The following is a 20,808-nucleotide window of genomic DNA, read 5'->3' as shown; positions in this document are numbered from 1 at the left end:
TCAGTCAGCCTGGCTACAGTGCTGAAAAGAAACCTGGGGTTGTTCTTGTTTTCTTCTATTAATGCTGAGTAATAGTTTGCTCTGGCATTGCGGAGGCCCCTCTTATAAGTTTTGAGACTGTCTGTCCAGATTAAACGAGATTCTTCCAGTTTGGTCAATCGCCATCTTATCTCCAGTTCTTTCTCCAACCCAGCTAAATTTTGGAGTGCAGTAAATCTACTTAAACCTAAAGCTTCCAGTGCTCTGCCGACACACATTTTGCTGATGCTGGCCTTCTGTTTGATCAGAAATTCAAGTCTACAGTAACGCCATCAGTTGTCAGCTCTGATTGTTTGTTTTCTGTTTGTTTTTCTTTTAACCCTGTCTCCCAGCAAGAGGTACTTCATCAGTTACTATCAATCAACCCTAGATGCTCTACTGGTGAGGATAATTTAGAACCCTTTTTCATCAGGTTGGCCGCCCCATTTATTGCTGAGCCACTTACATATATATTTAATCTTTCCACTTCCTCTGGTAAATTTCCCCTTGTCTGGAAATCTGCCCAGGTGACTCCCCTGTATAAGGGAGGTGACAGGGATAACCTGGATAATTATCGTCCCATTTCTAAGTTACCTTGCCTCGCTAAGGTTCTGGAGACGCTGATAAACAATCAACTCAAGGGTTTTCTTTCTACCTATTCATTACTTAGTCCCCATCAATTAGGATTTAGAGCCAATCATAGTACAATTTCAGCCATCACTCTGGTTACCAATGGCATAATCACAGCATTAGACAAAAAAAACATTGTGCTGCTTCGTTCGTTGACTTGTCAAAGGCATTCGACACAGTCGATCACCAAATTCTGCTGAATAGAGTACACAACATAGGTTTACATGCTAGTGCCTGTGATTGGTTTGCTGATTATTTGTCTTCTAGGCGCCAGTGTGTAAAGTCTGGTAACTTTTATTCTGAATTCTTACCTGTCTTGGGTCCTGTCCTTTTTACCATTTACATCAATGATATTCTTTCTTCTCTGAATGACTGTCATACCCATTTGTATGCAAACGACACAATTCTGTATTGCATTGCTGATTCTGTACAGTTGGCCACCGAGAAACTGCAGCTCTCTTTTAATGTTCTCCAGGAGGCTCTTATTAGCCTGAAATTAGTCTTAAATGTAAAAAAGACCAAATTTATGCTATTCTCTCAATCTCGAAACCTGGATTGCAACAACACACTTTTATCAACCATAGATGGCTCACTCATAGAATGAGTCACTGAATATAAGTATCTTGGCCTCTGGCTTGATGAAAAATTAACTTTTAAGTTTCATATTAATGTTCTTGCCTCCACCCTGCAACAGAAGGTTGGCTTCCTGTACCGAAACAAATCTTACTTCCCATTAATCAGCAGGAAGAGAATTGTTGAGTCAGTCTTTTTATCAGTTTTGGACTACGGTGATATTATTTACAGACATGCAGCAACTACAACCCTCAAACCTCTGGATTCCATTTATCACTCTGTTCTTAGATTTATTACCAGGGATAGATATGACACCCATCATTGTATACTATATAAAAAAGTTGGTTGGTCCTCTCTTTCTGACAGACACATGAAGCACTGGTACACGTTTATTTTCAAGGCCCTTACTGGTAAGCAGCCCCCATACATTTCATCCCTACTAGAATGGCGCTCTGGATCTTACTCAACTCGATCCAGTGGTTTGATGTTTCTTAAGGTCCCTTTTGTACATGGTAAATCAGCTTTTTCTTTTGATGCTCCAAACTCTTGGAATATTCTCCAACACGCTTTGGGGCTGGAGAATATACCCTCTCTTGCTGATTTTAAATGTATGGTGTCTGACTTTTGTAAATCGCCTTGTGATTGTTTTTCACTGTAATTGTATTTATGCTTTGTTGCTGTTGTAAACTCGTCGTCCCTGTAAATGAGGGAAACCTCAGTGACCAACGAGTTAAAATAAAGGTTTAGATAAATAAAAATAAATTGATGCAAAGAGAACTCTGTAGCTGTTGCTGTCTTGTGTGTGTGATGAAGAATGGATGAGGAGAGACTTGTTGAGGTCTGGAAATATCCCGAGCTAAATGACCCACAGTCTCGATATTATACAGACCATGGCCAAAAAGATATTGCCTTGCGGGTCATAGCTCAGGAGACTGGCTCTTTAATTAACTTTTATGAAGGGTGTCCACACGTGCTTTTAACCTAATACAGTGGTGGAAGAGGTACAGATCTTTCAGTAAAAGTAGTAATAACTTTGTGGGGGCTGCAGTGTGACGTGTCCAGTGTGTGCTAGTGGTGGCACTTGATGTGCGGCACTTGATGTGCGGCACTTGATGCACACCACATGACATGCCATGGCAGCGCTGGTGTGTTTTCATCTTAAAAATTCAGCTTCTCAGCAGCCTCACAAAGGTGGTATCTGTGTACCTGTTTATCTCATTCGGCAGCAGTGATAGTAAGTGGTAATGTCACCTTGTGCATGTAAAAGATCTTACTGGTACCGTAAGTCCTCTAAATGTCTCCTAATGTCTAACTTTATGTCTGTTTCTGACAAGATATGCAAATGTGGTCCAGACTCTGATGGAGTGTGATGGGCAGCTGGAGGTTCAGTATCAGGCCCTCACAGAGCAGCTGCAGAAGGCTGAGAGACACGTCATTAAACTACAGGGGAGCATAGACATTCTGGCTGCACGTGTATGCTGCATACAGGAAGACCATCAGGAGGCCATGAAAGAGAAAGATGAGACAATCCAGAGGTAAGACAGACACTGATAAAATAAATAATTTAATTGGCATTTACAAAGCTGCTATTTGTGTTTACTGCATGTGGCTGTCCATCAGTGTACATATGCCAGCAGCTGTGAGCTGTGATGATGTCACCAGTTGACCAGAGATCTTTTGTTTGTGTGTGTGTGTGTGTGTGTGTGCGTGTATCTGTCTGTCTGTCTGTCTGTCTATATGTGTGTCTGTCTGTCTGTTTTATCAGCTACAAGCAGCAACTAAGTGTTGGTTTGAAGAGAGAGAGGGCCTTAGAACAGATGCAAGTCCAGATGGAGCTGGAGTGGCAGAGACGCTGTGAGGACATGAAGGTGCAGTGCTACCTTGTGAATGAGCAGCTAATACAAGATCTGACCAAGGCTCGAGACCAGGTCAGCCTCTCAAGTGTTACACAACCCCCCTCTGAACACTGTATGTGGATTTACTGGTGCACATGCATATTAAGGCAGGGTTGCCAAGTCTCACACATCTGGTGTGACTGTCACCCTTTCACCATCAATGTCACTCTCGTGCCGGTTTAAGAAATCTCACTCCACCATCGTCCAGCCCATTGTGTGGCTTGACTGGACCGCATACTATTCCGGTGTTACTCAATCCGTAGGTGTGTTGTCCAAGGTTACAGCAAGCTATCGCTAGGAAAAGGAACAAGAAAATTTGGCACAACACAAGCCGAACACCTGCGTGGCAGTGAAAGTCAACCCAGTCAGGCAACTCTGCATAGTTTCGGTTTCAGCAAAGTTGCCCGATTGGGTCAGCCCTCGCCGCCGCATCAGCACTCGGCCCATGCTGCACCATGCCTCCTCGCTGTTTCCTCTATAGACAGCACTGTGTGACCTACAGTAAGACGACAGAGCCATGGATTGAATAATGCCGGATAGGGCCGTAACGGTACATGTATTTGTGTCGAACCGTTCGGTACGCGACTTTCGGTTCGGCACGACCCTGTACCGAATTATTGGGTGCAGGATATTATTTTATTTTATTTTGTTTTATTCTAATTCCGTTTTTGCGAGCCGAACCATTTAAAATATCTAGTTCCCCAATGGACATAATTGAGTGACGGACCGAGTCCCGTAAATCTCCGCTTTCACTTTGTGCAGCGCATTCTCGCATTTTGACAACATGGCAAGTGAGCCTGACGAACCTGAAGACCCACCCGCAAACCTTAAGTCCTCCGTTTGGGAACACTTTGGTTTCAGGGTAAAATACGAAGATGGAAATAAACAAGTTGACAAGACAAAAGCAGTGTGCCGACACTGCAGAACAGCGGTCGGGTATGTACTTGGAAACACGTCTAACATGCTAACGCATCTAAAGCGACACCACCCGAGTTTGAACGTTAACCGGCACGACTAGAAAAAGCAATCTGGTGCAAACTACGATATCGTCGTCGTTTAAAAAGAAAGAGCGTTTCCCTGACCATCGCGCTAAAGAAATAACCAACGCCATTGGAGTTGAGTAAAATTGTTTAAGCTGCACTTTAGATATAAGCATGTTTTGTTTACTGCACTTTAACAAAGTGGGAAAGCTAAGTAAGTTCCTAGTAAAACTGAATCTGAGCAGGCTTTAAAGCTGACCAGCTGCACTATACTTTTTATTTTAATTGAGTAAAACTGTTAAAGCAGAAATGTATATTTATATTTTTCATTCAAAAAATGTGTTAAAAAAACAGCAAGATTTTATTTTTCACTTTTATATTTCTATTTTCATTCAAACAATGTGAAAAAGCAGGATTTTATATATATTTGTTTCATTCAAAAATTGTGTAAAAAGAGTTAACTGCTGTGGTGGTATGTTTTAATAAGGTTACCAATAAGTTAAAGATATTTAATAGTTGTCTATTTTTTTCATTACTGTACCGAAAAAAAACGAACCGTGACTTGTGGACCGAGGTACGTACCGAACCGAGATTTTTGTGTACCGTTACACCCCTAATGCCGGAGTATCGCTTTAAGTTCACTCATTGCCTTCTACAGCCATCTAGTGGACAAACGCTGAAGCATAATATTTATGACCTATGATATGGTAGCCTGATAATCATTAAATATGCTCTGTGTGGGAAGCTCTCTCCCACTATTACAGTAATAAGAGGCGCAGTAAACCGCTTCAGCTTCCACACTCACTGCTCCTCCTGGTGGATAGACAGACCATTGCAACTGGTTTCTACAAGTTAAACTTAGGGGCGTTACCAGTCGGCCCTGTATTCTCTACGTCATTGCGGGGGATCTCATTAGAGCTACGAGCCCGGCCAGGTGACGACAGGGACCTGTCACGGATTAGTCAGGGCTCCACCATGGACCAAACGGAAATTTGAAGTGGCTGCATGAGTATAAGCTTTATCAAAAAGGAAGCCAGTGCAAAGAAGCTAAAACAGGAAAAATGTGATCTTATTTCTTAGTTCAGTCAGTACATGTGCCGCTGCGTTCTGAATTAGCTGGAGAGTTTTTAAAGACTTATTAGAGCTACCTGATAATAGGGAATTACAGTTATCCAGCCTAGAGGTAAGAAAAGCGTGGACCAATTTTTCTGCATCTTTTTGGGACAGGATAGGCCTAATTTTCGCAATATTAGGCAGATGAAAAAACGCAGTCCATGAGGTTTGTTTTAAATTGGTGTTAAAAGACAAATATTGGTCAAATATTACTACAAGGTTTCGTACGGTAGTGCTAGAGGCAATGCCATCTAGAGAAACTATATCATCAGATAAAGAGTTTCTGAGGTGTTTAGGGCCAAGAAGAATAACTTCAATTTTGTCTGAATTTAACATCACGAAATTGGTGCTCATCCAGATATTTATGTCTTTAAGGCATTTTTGAAGTTTAGTTAATTGATCCGTTTCTTCTGGCTTTATCGATAAATACAACTGTGTATCATCCGCATAGCAATGGAAATTTACAGAGTGATTTCTAATGATGTTACCTAAGGGAAGCATATATAAAGTGAACAGAATTAATCCGAGCACAGAACCTTGTGGAACTCCAAAACAAAATTTAGTACGTAGAGATGATTCATCATGAACATGAAGAAACTGAAAACGATCAGATAAATAAAATTTAAACCAGCTTCGTGCAGAGCCTTTCAGGCCAATTAAATGTTCCAGTCTCTGTGGCAGAATTTGATGGTCAGTTGTGTCAAATGCCGCAATAAGATCTAATAAAACAAGTACAGAGACGAGTACTTTGTCTGAGGCAATCAGAAGATCATTTGTAATTTAACTAGTGCTGTCTCAGTGCTATGATGCACTCTAAATCCTGACTGAAATTCCTCAAATAAATTATTATCACGGAGAAAGTCACACAGCTGGTCTGCGACTACTTTCTCAAGAATCTTTGAAAGAAAGGGAAGATTAGAAATTGGTCTATAGTTGGCTAACACCTGTGCATCCAGGGTGGGCTTTTTTATCCATCCATCCATCCATTTTCATCCGCTTATCCTGGGCCGGGTCGTGGCATCCCTCGACATCCCTGACATCCCTCTCCCCGGCAACGCTTTCCAGCTCCTCCTGGGGGACCCCAAGGCGTTCCCAGGCCAGACGAGATATGTAATCCCTCCAGCGTGTTCTGGGTCTGCCCCGGGGCCTCCTACCAGTGGGACGTGCCCGGGACACCTCCAGTGGAAGGCGCCCGGGAGGCATCCTAGTCAGATGCCTGAACCACCTCAACTGACCCCTTTCGACGCGAAGAAGCAGCAGCTCTACTCCGAGCTCCCTCCAGATGTCCGAGCTCCTCACCCTATCTCTAAGGCTGAGCCCAGCCACCCTACGGAGGAAACTCATTTCCACCGCTTGTATCCGGGATCTCATTCTTTCAGTCACTACCCAGAGTTCATGACCATAGGTGAGGGTTGGGACATAGATGGACCAGTCAATCGAAAGCTTTGCTTTCCGGCTCAGCTCCCTCTTCACCACGACGGACCGGCGCAGCGCCCGCATCACTGCAGAAGCCGCACTGACCCACCGATCCATCTCATGCTCCATTCTACCCTCACTCGTGAACAAGATCCCAAGATACTTGAACTCCCTTGCTTGAGGCAGTAACTCTCCCCCTACCCGGACAGGGCAATCCACTGGTTTCCGACAGAGAACCATGGCCTCAGACTTGGAGGTGCTGACTCTCATCCCAACTGCTTCATACTGTTCCACAGCCAGGACGGAATCTGCATTGCTCCTCCTGAATCTGAGGTTCGACAATCGGTCGGAGCCTCCTTTCCAGCACCCTGGAGTAAACTTTACCCGGGAGGCTGAGCAGTGTGATACCCCGATAGTTGGAGCACACCCTCCGGTCCCCTTTTTTGAAGATTGGGACCACCACCCTGGTCTGCCACTCCGCAGGCACCGTAGCCGACCTCCAAGCAAAACTGAAAAGGCGTGTCAGCCAAGACAGCCCCACAGTGCCCAGAGCCTTCAGCATCTCAGGGCGAATCTCATCCACACCCGGCACGTCACTGGCACAGTGGACATGATGGCCGGGTTCAGGAGGTCCTCAAAGTGCTCCTTCCACCGCCCGACGATGTCCCCAGTTCGGGTCAGCAGTTCTCCCTCTCACAGCCTGAGACAAGCCCTGCTTTCCATTCCTGAGTCAGTTAACGGTCTGCCAGAACTTCCTTGAGGCCAACCGAAAGTCCTTCTCCATAGCCTCCCCGAACTCCTCCCACACCCGGGTTTTTGCTTCAGCGACCACCACAGCTGCAGCCCTTCTGGCCAACCGGTACCTGTCTGCTGCTTCAGGAGACCCCTGGGCCAGCCAGACTCGAAAGGCCTCCTTCTTCAGCCTGACAGCCTCCCTCATTGCTGTGAACCTCACAGCTCCCAGGTTCACAGGGACACTCAAACCCCTCCACCACGTTGAGATGGCGATTCTTGGAGGAGCTTTTTTAGAAGAGGTTTATTTACAGCTACCTTAAATGATTGTGGTTTATATATTGGTCATGTCTAATAGGTGAGTGTTAGCTAAAGGTAAAATTTCCTTAAGTAGCCTAGTTGGAATGGGGTCTAAGAGAGACGTTCGATGATTTAGATGAAGAAATCATTGGGGTCAATTGTTGAAGAGAAATCGAGGAGAAGCTACCTAAATATATATTAGGTCTTACAGCTGTGTTTGAGGGCTGATTGGTTCCGTTCGAGGTCATGAATTTTGCATCTAATAGTTTTTGTCATTAAAAAGCTCATAAAGTCATTACTGCTAAGGGCTAAAGGAATACAAGGCTCAATAGAGCTGTGACTGCTGAAAAGAAACCTGGGGTTGTTCTTATTTTCTTCTGTTAATGCTGAGTAATCATTTGCTCTGGCATTGCGAAGGGCCCTCTTATACGCTTTGAGACTGTCTTCCCAGACTAAATGAGATTCTTCCAGTTTGGTTAATCGCCAATTCCTTTCAAATTTTTGCAATATTTGTTTTAATTTTTGACCAGACTGTCAATGCCTTATTTGTGACTCCAGATGGAGAATGTAGCACCAACAACAGGTATGAGCTGACAAACACCAGCCTTGCCACTCATTAATAGTGATAATAATTTATATTCTGCCACCTGTTTGGGCAGTAAGTGCACTGATCTTTGTCACGGTCTTGAAATAGAAATGGATACACCTTTGTCTCATTGCTGGTTTAAAGGTCAAGGCTGATAATGATATGAATAATAATAACATTTAATGTTGGTCTCTTTAAGGTTAAAGCAGAGCTGAAGGAGAAAGAACAAGATCTGCAGGACTTGACTGTCTTACTACGTTCTGTTCAAACTGAGAGAGACCAGGCAGTACAGGTGAGAATACATCCACCTCACACCATGCAGACAAATAGAACCATAGGTTATGTTCAAACTGAGACAGACCAGGTTGTAGGTGAGAATACATCCACATCACACTGTGCAGACAAATAGAACCAAAGCAAAACAAAGCACATAACTTCTCACCTACCAGACAAGCTTGCTGACCTGTATGGAAACAGCCCACTCATCATTACTCCTCAACATTTAGTGGGTCTGTACATAGACTTTGATTAATTTTGTAGTGAACTGACTGTCTTGTTTTCACACCTGCACACCAACACAAACATAGAAAATCTCTGACCTTGTATTGCACACAGTCGCACAGTTTCTGGTTGTTGATGCATCATTCCTCTATGTGTACTCCCTACTGATGTACAGTAACACATCTGGCAGTGGCTTATCTGAGTCTAAAGAAAAATAAAAGCTAGTTAGCAAACCAAGGCTGTAAAGTGGTCCAGCTCAGTGGCATAAATCTCCAAAAATTATGTTACCCCTCAATTTGAAAAATCGACTTTACCTATCACATTTTCACCTTCAGAAGGCTTTTTTTAATGACTGTCACTCTGATGGTGATAGCAGCTCAGAGATCCTCAGGGTTGTAATCACTGTAATGTACATAGGTGCCTGAGTGATGGAGCAAGAGGAGCAGCTCTAACTCTACTATTAGACTTTGGCAAATAAACATGTTTTTTACATCACCACTTTTTGATCTTGCAACATTCCTTTCTCTAAATATTCAAGCTAGTTTGGATCAAAAGAGTTCTCTCTGGCTGTTTCATAGGTAGTTTATGAATAAAAATGACATTTCCCATCCTAACTAAAGCAGTTTTCTTGTATTATGTCTCCCTGCCAGCAATAGCCGTGGCTAGAGGCATTATGTTTTCGGGTTGTCAGCCCATACGTAAGTACGTCCCATTCTTGTGAAAGTGATATCTCAAAAACGCGTACATTTATGAACACTAACATTCGCTTGAACTCATCGATGAACTTTTTAGATTTTGGTGGTCACGGGTTAGAGGTCAAGGTCAGTGTGACCTTGCATCCATCTCATTCTCATGAACAGAATATGTCAAAAACAGCTTGAGGGATGAGAGTAGGTGTTTCTGCGATGATCTGGAAAGTTCAAGGATGAGACCGATCACGGAGTTCTTTCTTAATGCACGTTTATTACGAGCTCGGATCAACAATGGCTACATGCAGAAGCTATGTGATGATTTGAACAGAGAGAGACACAGCTTATATACTAGGATAGTAGCATGAGTGATGTTACCTAAATGGTACTTTGCCAAATTTAACTTGGCCTTGGGCCAACTAAAATTAGTCTAACTTGTCCATCTAGTACTTCTGACGCCATGACAGCTGTCCTGACGGAACATGGTCCTCAGGGGGTCTTGACCAAGTAGCCACTGGTCAGTGAGGATGTAAAAATACATACTAACAAGGGAATTACTTCAAATTTGGCACAAACATCCAGTTGGATTCAAAGATGAACTGATTAGATTTTGGTGGTCATAGGTCAAAGATCAATGTCACTTCATCTTTCTCATTCTCATGAACACGATATCTCAAGAATACCTTTAGGGAAATTCTTAAAATTTGGCACAAACATCCATTTGGACTAAAGAATAAACTGACAAGAATTTTGTGGTCAAAGTTCAAGGTCACTGTGATCTCACAATACATGTTTTTGGCCACACTCTCAAAAATTCATATGCTAATTATGGCAAAACTTCACACAAATGTCTAATAGGATAAAATGATGAAGTGATGACATTTTATATCCAAAAGGCCAAAGGTAAACTTCATTTTAATATCATAATATTGACATTTGATCAGATACTGAATCGGTGACACTCATCTTGGAACTTGAAACTGTGCTGATTGTATAGATCTCTGTCTGTGGGGGGGGGTTACATTTGAATGGACAATAAGCCACACAGCAGTGAGATTTATTCCTGATCAGTAGTGTTTGTGTTAGTTTCAGTTTTCCATCTCCACCAAAGAGCAACAACTAGCCACTTCCCTAGACTTTGTCTCAGAGTCCCAAACAGGTGTCTGTGTCTGTCACACAGTCTGAATAAAGGCCCAGGCACACCAAACCAGTTTCAGAGAATTAGCGGCAACGAAAGCCCCCTGCTGCGTCACCTGACATTACTGTGTCTTGGCCAAAAAGCTGCACATTAACACACTGCAAGGACTACAGCCCCTCTTGTACCCCCTCTTTTAAGTATAGCTAGCCACCCATTGTGATCTTTGGTATGTATTGGAATATACTGTTTCCTGTGCATCACTTCATTGCAGTGCAGGCCTACATGTGTTCCTTCAAACAAGAGTGGTAACACTTTAGATTACAGCCTGCAATTCTTCCCAACTGAAAGTGTAATTATTTGTACATTCTAACAGTGTACCAGTACAGTACGTACCGATACGGGATGTCAGTTTCGGTTACTTTTGCTTTTGACAGCCTGACAACCATTAACTGGTGACTAAATCATTCACTTTTAAGAGTAAAAAAGAAAGACATGACCAAATGACATAAAACACAAGAGGCACTGGGGCTCAACATTAACGCTTGCCTCTTTGTTTAGGCCAGTGAAATGCCTTATACATTTTTCGGATTGGGCAGGTGAAACATTAATGTGATATCTAATGTCACATTATCTGAAACCACGTGCTGCTGAAGTGGAGCTTTTCCAGCTGAGCTGCGTGCAAGAATGTGTGAATTAATGAGAAACATCTGACAAACTGGACATTGTAGAAGTTAACTCTGGGGTCCACCACGTCATATAGGACATAATCTTACAAACGTTAATATCTCTGGACCGCTGCATTGACTTTTTGCCAGAAGCTAACATTAGCTAAGTGTCATGCTGTTCCAGCAAGGGCTCTGGTGCAATTGTATCCCTTTCAGAAGCCTTTTAATCCAGCCTTGAACTGCTGTTAACCGATTAACAGTTAACCATTGACATCCCTAGTACCGATACATAATGTAGGAACAATGTAACAGGATGTGAAGTTTGGGGAGAAGGAGGTAACAATCTGGCAACTTAAGAGAATTTGTGCTGAAGGTATTTTTTTAACTAATGGGTAACTATTCTGATATTACGGGATGTAGTACAGTGGTGCATTGCTTAGCACTGTCGCCTCACAGCAAAAGGATTCCAAGTTAGAATCCGCCAGCAGGCTGGCTCTTCTATCCTTCTGGCCCTTCCCCCTGTGTCAGTGTTGATTTTCTACAGGTTCTCCAGCTTCCTCCCACAGTCCAAAGACATGCAGGTTAAGCCTAGGTCACATTACATGATTTTCACCGCAATTTTGACGTCGCAGAGGATCTTGAGAGCCACCTTCAGCCACGACGAGTCCTCATGTGTGAACAAGCCTACCAGCAAGTCACCCCCTCGTCTGTGACTGGGACTGGATATCTGGCATGCTAGAAAACTGGAGAAGTGTGACACGACTGACAAAGAGCATCAGCCACGTCAGCACGCAGGAGGACAGAAGAAATGTGAGGAGGACAGGTGCCAGGTCCGCTTATTAGCCGTGACTTTGGGCTTGTTTTTTTGTAAAGTCGCTTACAAATATTGGTAGTCATGGGTTGCATTTTTTTGGGCTTGTTTCTAAAGTGTAGTTGCTTATTTGGACTTGCTCTCTAAACGTCGCCTTTCTCTATATATATCCATCGCTTCTTTTGGGCTTGTTTCCATAGCCCTGGTTGCTTGTTTTTCTCTCAAGATCTGGCAACACTGGCAAGCCGGCAAGCAACAACAACAATGGCGGCGTCCACAGGATCACGGGGAGTGCATTGTGTTTGGACCCAGGCCCTGAAGGCAGATCTGATTCAACACTGGGAAGAATATCCATGCCTTTACGATGTGTCGTCTCCAAGTTAAAAACATAGTTTGGTGACGTCACCGCATTATCTGGGGCACTGTCGGCGAGGGCTCGGTGGAGAAATCTTGTGGTGTGCACACACAGGTCGTAACGCAGTTGGCGAGACTCCTTGACAGAAACACACGTCCAGGTATGAACACTCAAAAGATTACGATAGTCTCTGCGACAAAATCAGGGTGAAAATTGTGTAATGTGAACTAGGCTTTAGGTGTGAATGAAAGTGTGAATGGTTGTCTCTTCATGTGTCAGCCCTGTGATAGTCTGGTGATCTGTCCAGGGTGTACCTGCCTCCCGCCCAATGTCAGCTGGGATAGGCTCCTGCCCTGCCTCGCGACCCTGTACCAGGATAAGCAATTACAGATGTTGATGGTGAAGATGATGATGGTGATGATGATGGTGATTTATTTCAAAATAAATCTACATACTTACACTGGAGGGGTACAGATGGTTACAAAAATCGCATTCGGCATAGTTCTTAAATTATTAAAAAAAAAATATATATATTTATGATGAAATAGAGTGGCTAAGACCAAAATAGTGACCATTGCTCCTCTTCTGAGAATTTGGCTTTCCCCTGCCTGGCTTAACACTGCTGCCTATGGCCATGTGTGAATCTGTCCTAAAACCACCCTAAACGTTCGTTTTCAAAGGCATGAAACTCACCGAGTGGTCAGTGGTGTTCGTTGATGTTCTGACATAAAAATCGTAGCAAACTGTGGTTTTCGTGATGATTTATTTGACCCCATTGGTTTTCTATAGAAGCCTCATTGTCCGTTGGTAGTAATCCGCCGCCGGAAATGGAAAGGGGGTTGTTTACATCAAGGTTGTAGTTGTAGTCTTTTAGCTCAGTGAAAGTGCCGGCTCGACAGTGCTTTGTGCGCTCCTGGAGGAAGAACGAGAATGAACAAAAAAGTTTTGTAATAAGTTTAAACAACTGCACAAAGGATTTTGAAAGGTGGATTCTGGATGATGACGCATTCGAAATTGATTTTGATGGCCGTGGTTACCGATTAGAACCGGAGTTTACCGAGGAGGAACTTCATCAAAGAGAGATGGAGATGGAGCGTCCCACACCCGAGGGATTGAATGGGCAGCTGTCGGAGAGGTAGGCTATATAACCTTTTTGCTCTTTGATGTAATGAATTTCAATTTCAGAAGTCCGTCCAAGTCATAGCATATGTTTGGGTTAAATACACATAGGCTACATAGGCTAGGCTATAGCAGCAGCCCCTTGAAAACAGACATTCTGTTATTCCCTGCTACCTTGTCATCATTGTTTACTGATGCAGAATCTATGCAATATCCATGTTACTTTCAGACAATACCGACTGGTGGCATATAGAGTGATTCTGGAGTGGGCCCTCAAGGGCCAACAACTTGGACGTGGAAATCGAGTTGCACTGCCTAGTTGTGTGGTGTGGGCCATCAGAGACGCGTTCCCATCCCCCACTGTACAGTATGCAGGATTCACAGTGAGGGAGATAGAGGATTTATTCTGACCAGCAAAAGCTTTTCATTTTTTTTTGTAAATAAAATGCACATCACACTGTATTAAACTATTTTCACACTGTAACAAAGGTAAAAAATAAAGTGAGAAGTGATTGAAGGAGTTTGTAATTGTGCGGATGCTTAGGTTTTCAAGTATTGGTGTGGCTGGGGAATCTTGTTTGATGCTTTCTTATTACTTCTTCCGTGGGGGGTCTTTGCTTACTGGCAATGTTTGTAGGCTGCTGAACATGCAGTTGTCTTCTCGGTTTTTTCCTCCCCTCTCTCCAACACACGTTCCACCAGGTGGTTGGTGAAGTACTGACTTGTAGGCTCGTAGATTTTCTTTGCCACCCATTCCTTGCTCTGTTTAGTGAATGACAGACTGAATCTTGGAGTCCCTGTAAACAGAGAACATTAGTTATTTATTATTACATTAACAGAATTGTAAAAAGTATTAAAGGTCCACTTTTACAATCTCTCACAATACCTTGTGAAGTCACTGCCTGCTCTCTGCCTATATTGTAGTTGTTGTCCAGGATGGCTAGTTGTGTTCGGGCTACCATGGTATTGTAACCAAAATGCAGTCGTTTAGGCTTCTTCAGCATAACATTGTGGTACACCTCCAAAGAACCTGTAAATGAAAGTCATTTATTAGATAGTGAGAGCTATTACCTAGGTGAACAAAGCCCTGTAACAATAACATTTCTAACATGCTTGTGTGATTTTGCATAGATGTGCTTCATAAGGCTACGTACCAGTATGTTTAAAGTGAGTCATCTGCTCAAGGTCTTTCAGAAGTCTTTTATCTTTGACAATTGACTGTAGACCCTTGACCGCTTTGGAATCTGGGTGGAGCCATCGCTTCTGCTTTTCCTCATCTGGGCTTAGGGCAGGGTGAGGGCATGCCCACTTTTTGCCGTCTTGCTCTCATGTGTGCTCCCCACAGATGTGGTGTAGTAGTGAGGTCCACCATCATTTCAGTTCCTACAGAAAAGATTATATTTTAAGATTACATGTAAGACTATCAGATTGTCTTGTGACTGCATTTTGGTGTTTATATGTTATCTATGCATATCTTCCATGCCGTCAATATATTGGGGTAATTACCTCTGCACTCCCACCGCAAGATGAGCATGCGAACCAAAAATGATTGAGGATCGAGCAAAGCCAGTCCTGCGGGTCCTGGTTGTCCCTTTTTTTGGCGAATATTACAAGTTTCTTTTTCATGCCTGTCTACAATCAGAACGAAACACAGACATAGGTTTAAGAAATGCAAGTCTGGAGCCTTTGTGCTCCACTGTCTCTCAGGTTAACTCGTATTGCAGCGGTGCCTGGATAGTGTGACGTGTGTGGTTGTGCTGCTGCCGTGGTCCTGCCAGATGCCTCCTGCTGCTGCTGTTATCATTAGTCATACTTCTACTGTTAGTATACACATATGATTATTGTCACACATGTATACTATCAGATATTAATATGTTATTATTAATTATGATATTATTACTTTCATTAATGTTGTTGTAAGCTACTGTCATTACCGTCTGTCCTGCATCTCTCTCTGTCTCTCTCTCTCTCTCTGTCTCATTGTGTCATACGATTTACTGTTAATTTATTATGTTGATCTGTTCTGTACGACATCTATTGCTCGTCTGTCCATCCTGGAAGAGGGATCCCTCCTCAGTTGCTCTTCCTGAGGTTTCTACCGTTTTTTTTCCCCGTTAAAGGGGTTTTTTGGGGAGTTTTTCCTTATCTGCTGTGAGTGTCCCTCTGGATGTCGTATGCTGTAAAGCCCTGTGAGGCAAATTGTGATTTGTGATATTGGGCTTTATAAATAAAATTGATTGATTGATTGGTCTGTGGGGATGAGGTCTATGTCCAGTCCTTCAGTAAAGACGAGCTTGTTTAGACCCCTCCTAAAACCTTGGGACTCCATGGCGACTGAACTGCTAGCTTCACTGCTAGCTTGACCTACACATTGAAAAGAGAGAAGAATAAGGAATGAGCAATAGATTTCTACATGGCTTAATGCTCAACCCAATCCTCTTTGATCCTACAAGGTACGGGAAAACAAATTCTGGATTATGTTTTTCCATCGACTTCAGGTTTTATAACTAGAACAACAAAAATATTTTAGGCCTACCTGTAACAATTCAAAATGAATGACCTCTTCAGTAGAGTCAAGCTGAAATGAATATGTTGAATACTTGCAGCTGTAGCCTGGAAAATGTAATAGGGCAACATGTTAGTGTGATATTCCTCTTTACTACACAGGAATACACTTCTAACATACATTGTAATAATCCATGCTTTCATGTCATTGTATTACAAGAAAAAAAAAATTACCATGAAACAGAAAAACACAAAAAAGACCTGGCATCCTCACATAGCTCAATTGACTTGCCTTCAGCCTTTTCTTTCAAAAGCCACCTCATGAGGTTTTGTTGATGGTCCTTGTATGTAAAATGTATTACAGGAATGAGGTTGTCTGACTGAATGGAATAGTATTGTGATTTCTTGATGAGTTGTAGGTTTAGCAGTCTGGCCCACTCATGTACTTCTGTAATGTAGTTCCAGTGAAGTGTTACAGCAGATACGAGCAGGTTATTCTGCCCCATTCCTCTTGCATCAGGACATGATGCCCACTTGTCATGATGATTGTTCATACATGTCCATTCCACCTTTATATGGCTGCCAGATGTTGTGACTCTTTTGTCAGAGATGGGTACACCACACTTATGACAGGTTCTGAACAGTCTCATGAGGCTCAACTCGTTCACAATCCATTTTCTTTCATCACAGTTTCTGAGTGACTTGACATTGAACTGGAGGTGGTACTTGACGCTGACTGCTGACTGAGGCTAAAGCTCATGTCTTTTGGGTCGTCCTCCATGACTGAAGACATGCTGGCATTCATTTCAAACATCTCAGTTGGATAATTGTCTGGCTGTTGAAAAGTGAAGCAAAGGAACATTTGAATTTAACAATAACAACAACAACAACAACAACAGCAACAACCTCCTCAGTTGCTCTTCCTGAGGTTTCTACTGTTTTTTTCCCCTGTTAAAGGTTTTTTTTGGGGGAGTTTTTCCTTATCCGCTGTGAGGGTCCTAAGGACAGAGGGATGTCGTATGCTGTAAAGCCCTGTGAGGCAAATTGTGATTTGTGATATTGGGCTTTATAAATAAAATTGAATTGAAATTGAACAACAACAACATTAACTAGAAAATTCATTTCCTGTGGAAAAATTGGTGGATGCTGAATGCTGAAATGAAAGAAAATGCTGAAAATACAAAAATATCGAACATATTGACAGAAACCTCTGAGCTGAATGTTTTGACATTTGAATGGTTTATGTAGCAAAAGGTATGTAGAAGTAGTAAGTAATCAAAAAATGTACAGGATAAATAGTAGAAGCAGTACCACTACTACTAGTAGAAGTAGCAATGTGTTTGATATATTTCTGCATTTTCAGCATTTCAGAACTCTCCTTCATTTCAGCATTCAGCATCCACGCGCATTTTCCGCAGGAAATGCATTTTCTAGTTGTATCATAAGTACTGAAAAGTACAGAAATAGCTTACATAGGGATGGTGTCTCCCATATGGCAGGGAAGGCAAGGTAACTGCCAGATAAGGATTTCTTTGATGATTTTGTGGATTGGTAAGGCTGTGGCTGTGGACTGGTAAGGAGCCAACACATACTGACATCACTGGAGGAGGAAGGCCTGTCCTTGACAGGAGTTGACTGTAGAGCTTTCAAAATAGAAGGTTCTGCCTCACCAACAGCCTGTAACACAATTAAGTCACAAAACTTTAATATCTCATCAATATTACTAATCAACTGGTGGTGTTGTTTTGGTGGTAATGAAAGTCTATGTGCAATGTTGCTAAATCTGGAGTTCATAAATCAAATGACAATGACAGTGCCAATTGAACATTGAATAAGGCTACTGAAACATTATTGTTGTTACACTTTTCCTGGGTGATCTGACAGGGAATTATAACAGAAATTCATTGTCAAGATAGGTGGCCCCTACCTGGACACTGCCAGGTTAGAATGTGTTTACTCACACATACAGTGAAGTACTTTACTGGCTTACCCCCACCCAGGAGTCCTGTCAGCTTGATGGCTACACTATCACCACATGCATTGTGTGACGTTGTGAATAAAAACGCTATTGTGGGTCAATGAAGTGTAGTCTAACTTCCTGTTAAAGTTATGTGATGAAGTAGCTGGACCTACTTATCAAGCAGCAACAATACAACAGCTATTTTGGATCCGTTCGAGTCAGATGTTCAGAAAGTCTAGACAGTGCAATGCGCAAACACAGTGGTCAGCTTCCCGGGGAACATTTATAGGTGTGTTTATGTCCAAACCAAGGAATTAAAGCCATGATTTTAGTCTCTCGGGGTCTTGGAAGGGAAGTCTTCGGAGGAATTTTCCCGCAGTCGCTGACCACATAAAACTTGCCCATTATTACTTGCTTGTAAACAACCTTCGCAGTACGATGCCTTTGAACACAACGCCAACCTTCTTCTTCTGCTTCTTTTCTGTGTTCCATTACATTGCAATGGTTTCCTGCCAGTTGGCAACACCCACGTAAAGGAGCATTATCGCCATCAAGTGGTGCTGGAGTGTATAACGCTTCAAGGTCAAATGAACAATCAAGCAGAAGTTTACACACGGGTGTGAGGCAGCTGAAAAAATAGTTCCACAATCGAGATGTATAGCGAAAACACGGATGGAAACCACAGTTTGCTACGATTTTTATGTCAGAACATCAACGAACACCACTGACCACTCGGTGAGTTTCATGGCTTTGAAAATGAACGTTTAGGGTGGTTTTAGGACAGATTCACACATGGCCATAGGCAGCAGTGTTAAGCCAGGCAGGGGAAAGCCAAATTCTCAGAAGAGGAGCAATGGTCACTATTTTGGTCTTAGCCACTCTATTTCATCATGAACAACCCAGAAATGGGGCTCAAAGTGCAAAATACCGGACTTCTCCTTTAAGCCTCTGCAGCACACACACTCTTTGCTAGATTGTTCTTCGCCCACATGCAAGACTTTCCAGCACTCCCTACCTGCCTGATCGCCAGTTTCCGACCCTGCCTGCCTCTGACCTGCCTACATTGTCTGTTTCCCGGTAAACTCACCAGCCTTCTGTCCCCGACCACAAGTTCTGCCTCAGTGTCTCTGGTTTCCGTCTGCCTGTGGCTGTGTGGTGTGTGGTGTTTTCCTGCGACAACATTTCAGTGTGAGTGTTCCCACTTGCTTGCCAGTTGCCTGCTGCAGCTTAGAGATTATCTGTGAGATGCCACACGCTGCCTTGTGTGTATGTTCTCCTTTCACCTACCTGTCGGCTCCTCGATCTGTCGCCTGGCTTCTACTCCCCTGCTGCTCATCCCACGTTGGCTCTGCTGCTTCGCTGGGCTGCTCTTCTGGTTCTGGCCCCCTTGCCTTCTCAACCACGCCATCAGTTAGCCCCTTTTTTATTACCTCTGCCAGCTAGCGGACTGAACTGTTTGGGTCCAAGGACTCATGTCCTTGTTCTTGGTCCCACTTCCAGGTTTGGTCCGGTTCGTTTCCTGGCCACTGAACCTAGAGATGATGTGTGGGCTCTGAGCCCCGAGACCGAACTGTTACCTTAATATCTTCATTAGCTCAAGTTCCTGTTTACTCTATGCATAAATAAAGGTCATTACTAAACGTCGCTCTGTGCCTGTGTGCTGCATCTGAGTCCAACACATACCCCTTACAGGTTACATTATACTTAGCAGCTCAGATGCAACAGATAGCGGCAGACTTTGCTCAGTCCACACCTTTGACCTCCGCTTCCACTCTCCAGCCCCCCACTCCTGCTCCTTCGCCGCCGAGGGCCAGACCTGAGCCCAGGATGGAAACCCCGCAGAACTGGAGGGGTGCAACACATTCCTGATGAACTGTTGAATTCTTTTCTCTCTCTCCTGAACCCCACATGTTCGCCACTGAAGAGGCTAAAGTGGCAATTACAATCAACTACCTGACTGCGGGAGCTTGGCTCTGGGGGACTGCTGAGTGGGAGAAACGCACGCCAACCTGTGCCATGTTCCAGATCTTCGCTGCCGAACTCCGCAAGGTGTTTGGTCTGGGCTTCGCTGGCTCCGACGGTGCCCAGGGTCTCATGGAGATGCGTCAGCGGAACCAGACGGTTGCAGACTTCCCCATCGACTTCTGCACTAGGGCCTGCCAGAGTGACTGGAATGCTGCTGCCCTGTTGGATGCCTTCCTCCATGGGCTCACTGATTACACCAACAACAAGCTAGTCTCCAACAATCTGCCTTACACACTGGATGTCCTGATAGAACTAGCCATCCCCAGCTTCCTCTGCACGACAGGGGTCTGCCATCCGCGCCCCAATCACGTTCATAATGAATTGTCCTTACGTACCAAAGTTTGTTTTGGAGTTCCGCAAGGTTCTGTGCTCGGACCAATCCTATTAACTCTATATATGCTTCCTTTAGGTAACATCATTAGAAATCACTCTATAAATTTCCATTGTTATGCGGATGATACTCAGTTGTATTTATCGAAGAATAAGAAAGTAATCAATTAACTAAACTCCATAACTGCCTTAAAGACATAAAAACTTGGATGAGCACCAATTTCCTGATGTTAAATTCAGACAAAACTGAAGTTATTGTTCTTGGCCCCAAACAACTCAGAGACTCTTTATCTGACATAGTTTCTCTAGATGGCATTGCTCTGGCCTCTAGCACTACCGTAAGAAACCTCGGAGTAATATTTGATCAAGATTTGTCTTTTAATTCTCATTTAAAACAAACCTCACGGACTGCATTTTTTCATCTGCGTAATATTGCGAAAATTAGGCCTATCCTGACCCGAAAAGAT

The 20,808-nt window shown here is 43.3% G+C and overlaps 1 protein-coding gene across 4 annotated transcripts in view; it reads left to right on the top strand.

The window, feature by feature from the left end:
• The window catches only part of ccdc57 (coiled-coil domain containing 57), a 65,752-nt gene that overhangs the window by 7,911 nt on the left and 37,033 nt on the right, over positions 1-20,808 (top strand). For 2 of the 4 annotated variants that reach the window (XM_050060305.1, XM_050060307.1), the window contains exons 4-6: positions 2,556-2,756; positions 2,987-3,149; positions 8,443-8,535. In XM_050060305.1, the coding sequence (XP_049916262.1) occupies positions 2,556-2,756; positions 2,987-3,149; positions 8,443-8,535 (457 nt within the window). Of the gene's footprint in view, positions 1-2,555; positions 2,757-2,986; positions 3,150-8,442; positions 8,536-13,446; positions 13,538-13,750; positions 14,415-20,808 lie in introns of those variants that run through there. The other 2 variants (XM_050060308.1, XM_050060306.1) reach the window with 2 other exon arrangements.

Source organism: Epinephelus moara, chromosome 13 (genome assembly GCF_006386435.1).
Source record: "Epinephelus moara isolate mb chromosome 13, YSFRI_EMoa_1.0, whole genome shotgun sequence".
NCBI lineage: Eukaryota > Metazoa > Chordata > Actinopteri > Perciformes > Serranidae > Epinephelus > Epinephelus moara.
Note: the sequence above shows the minus strand (reverse complement) of the source record. Positions and strands in the feature narration are given on the sequence as shown.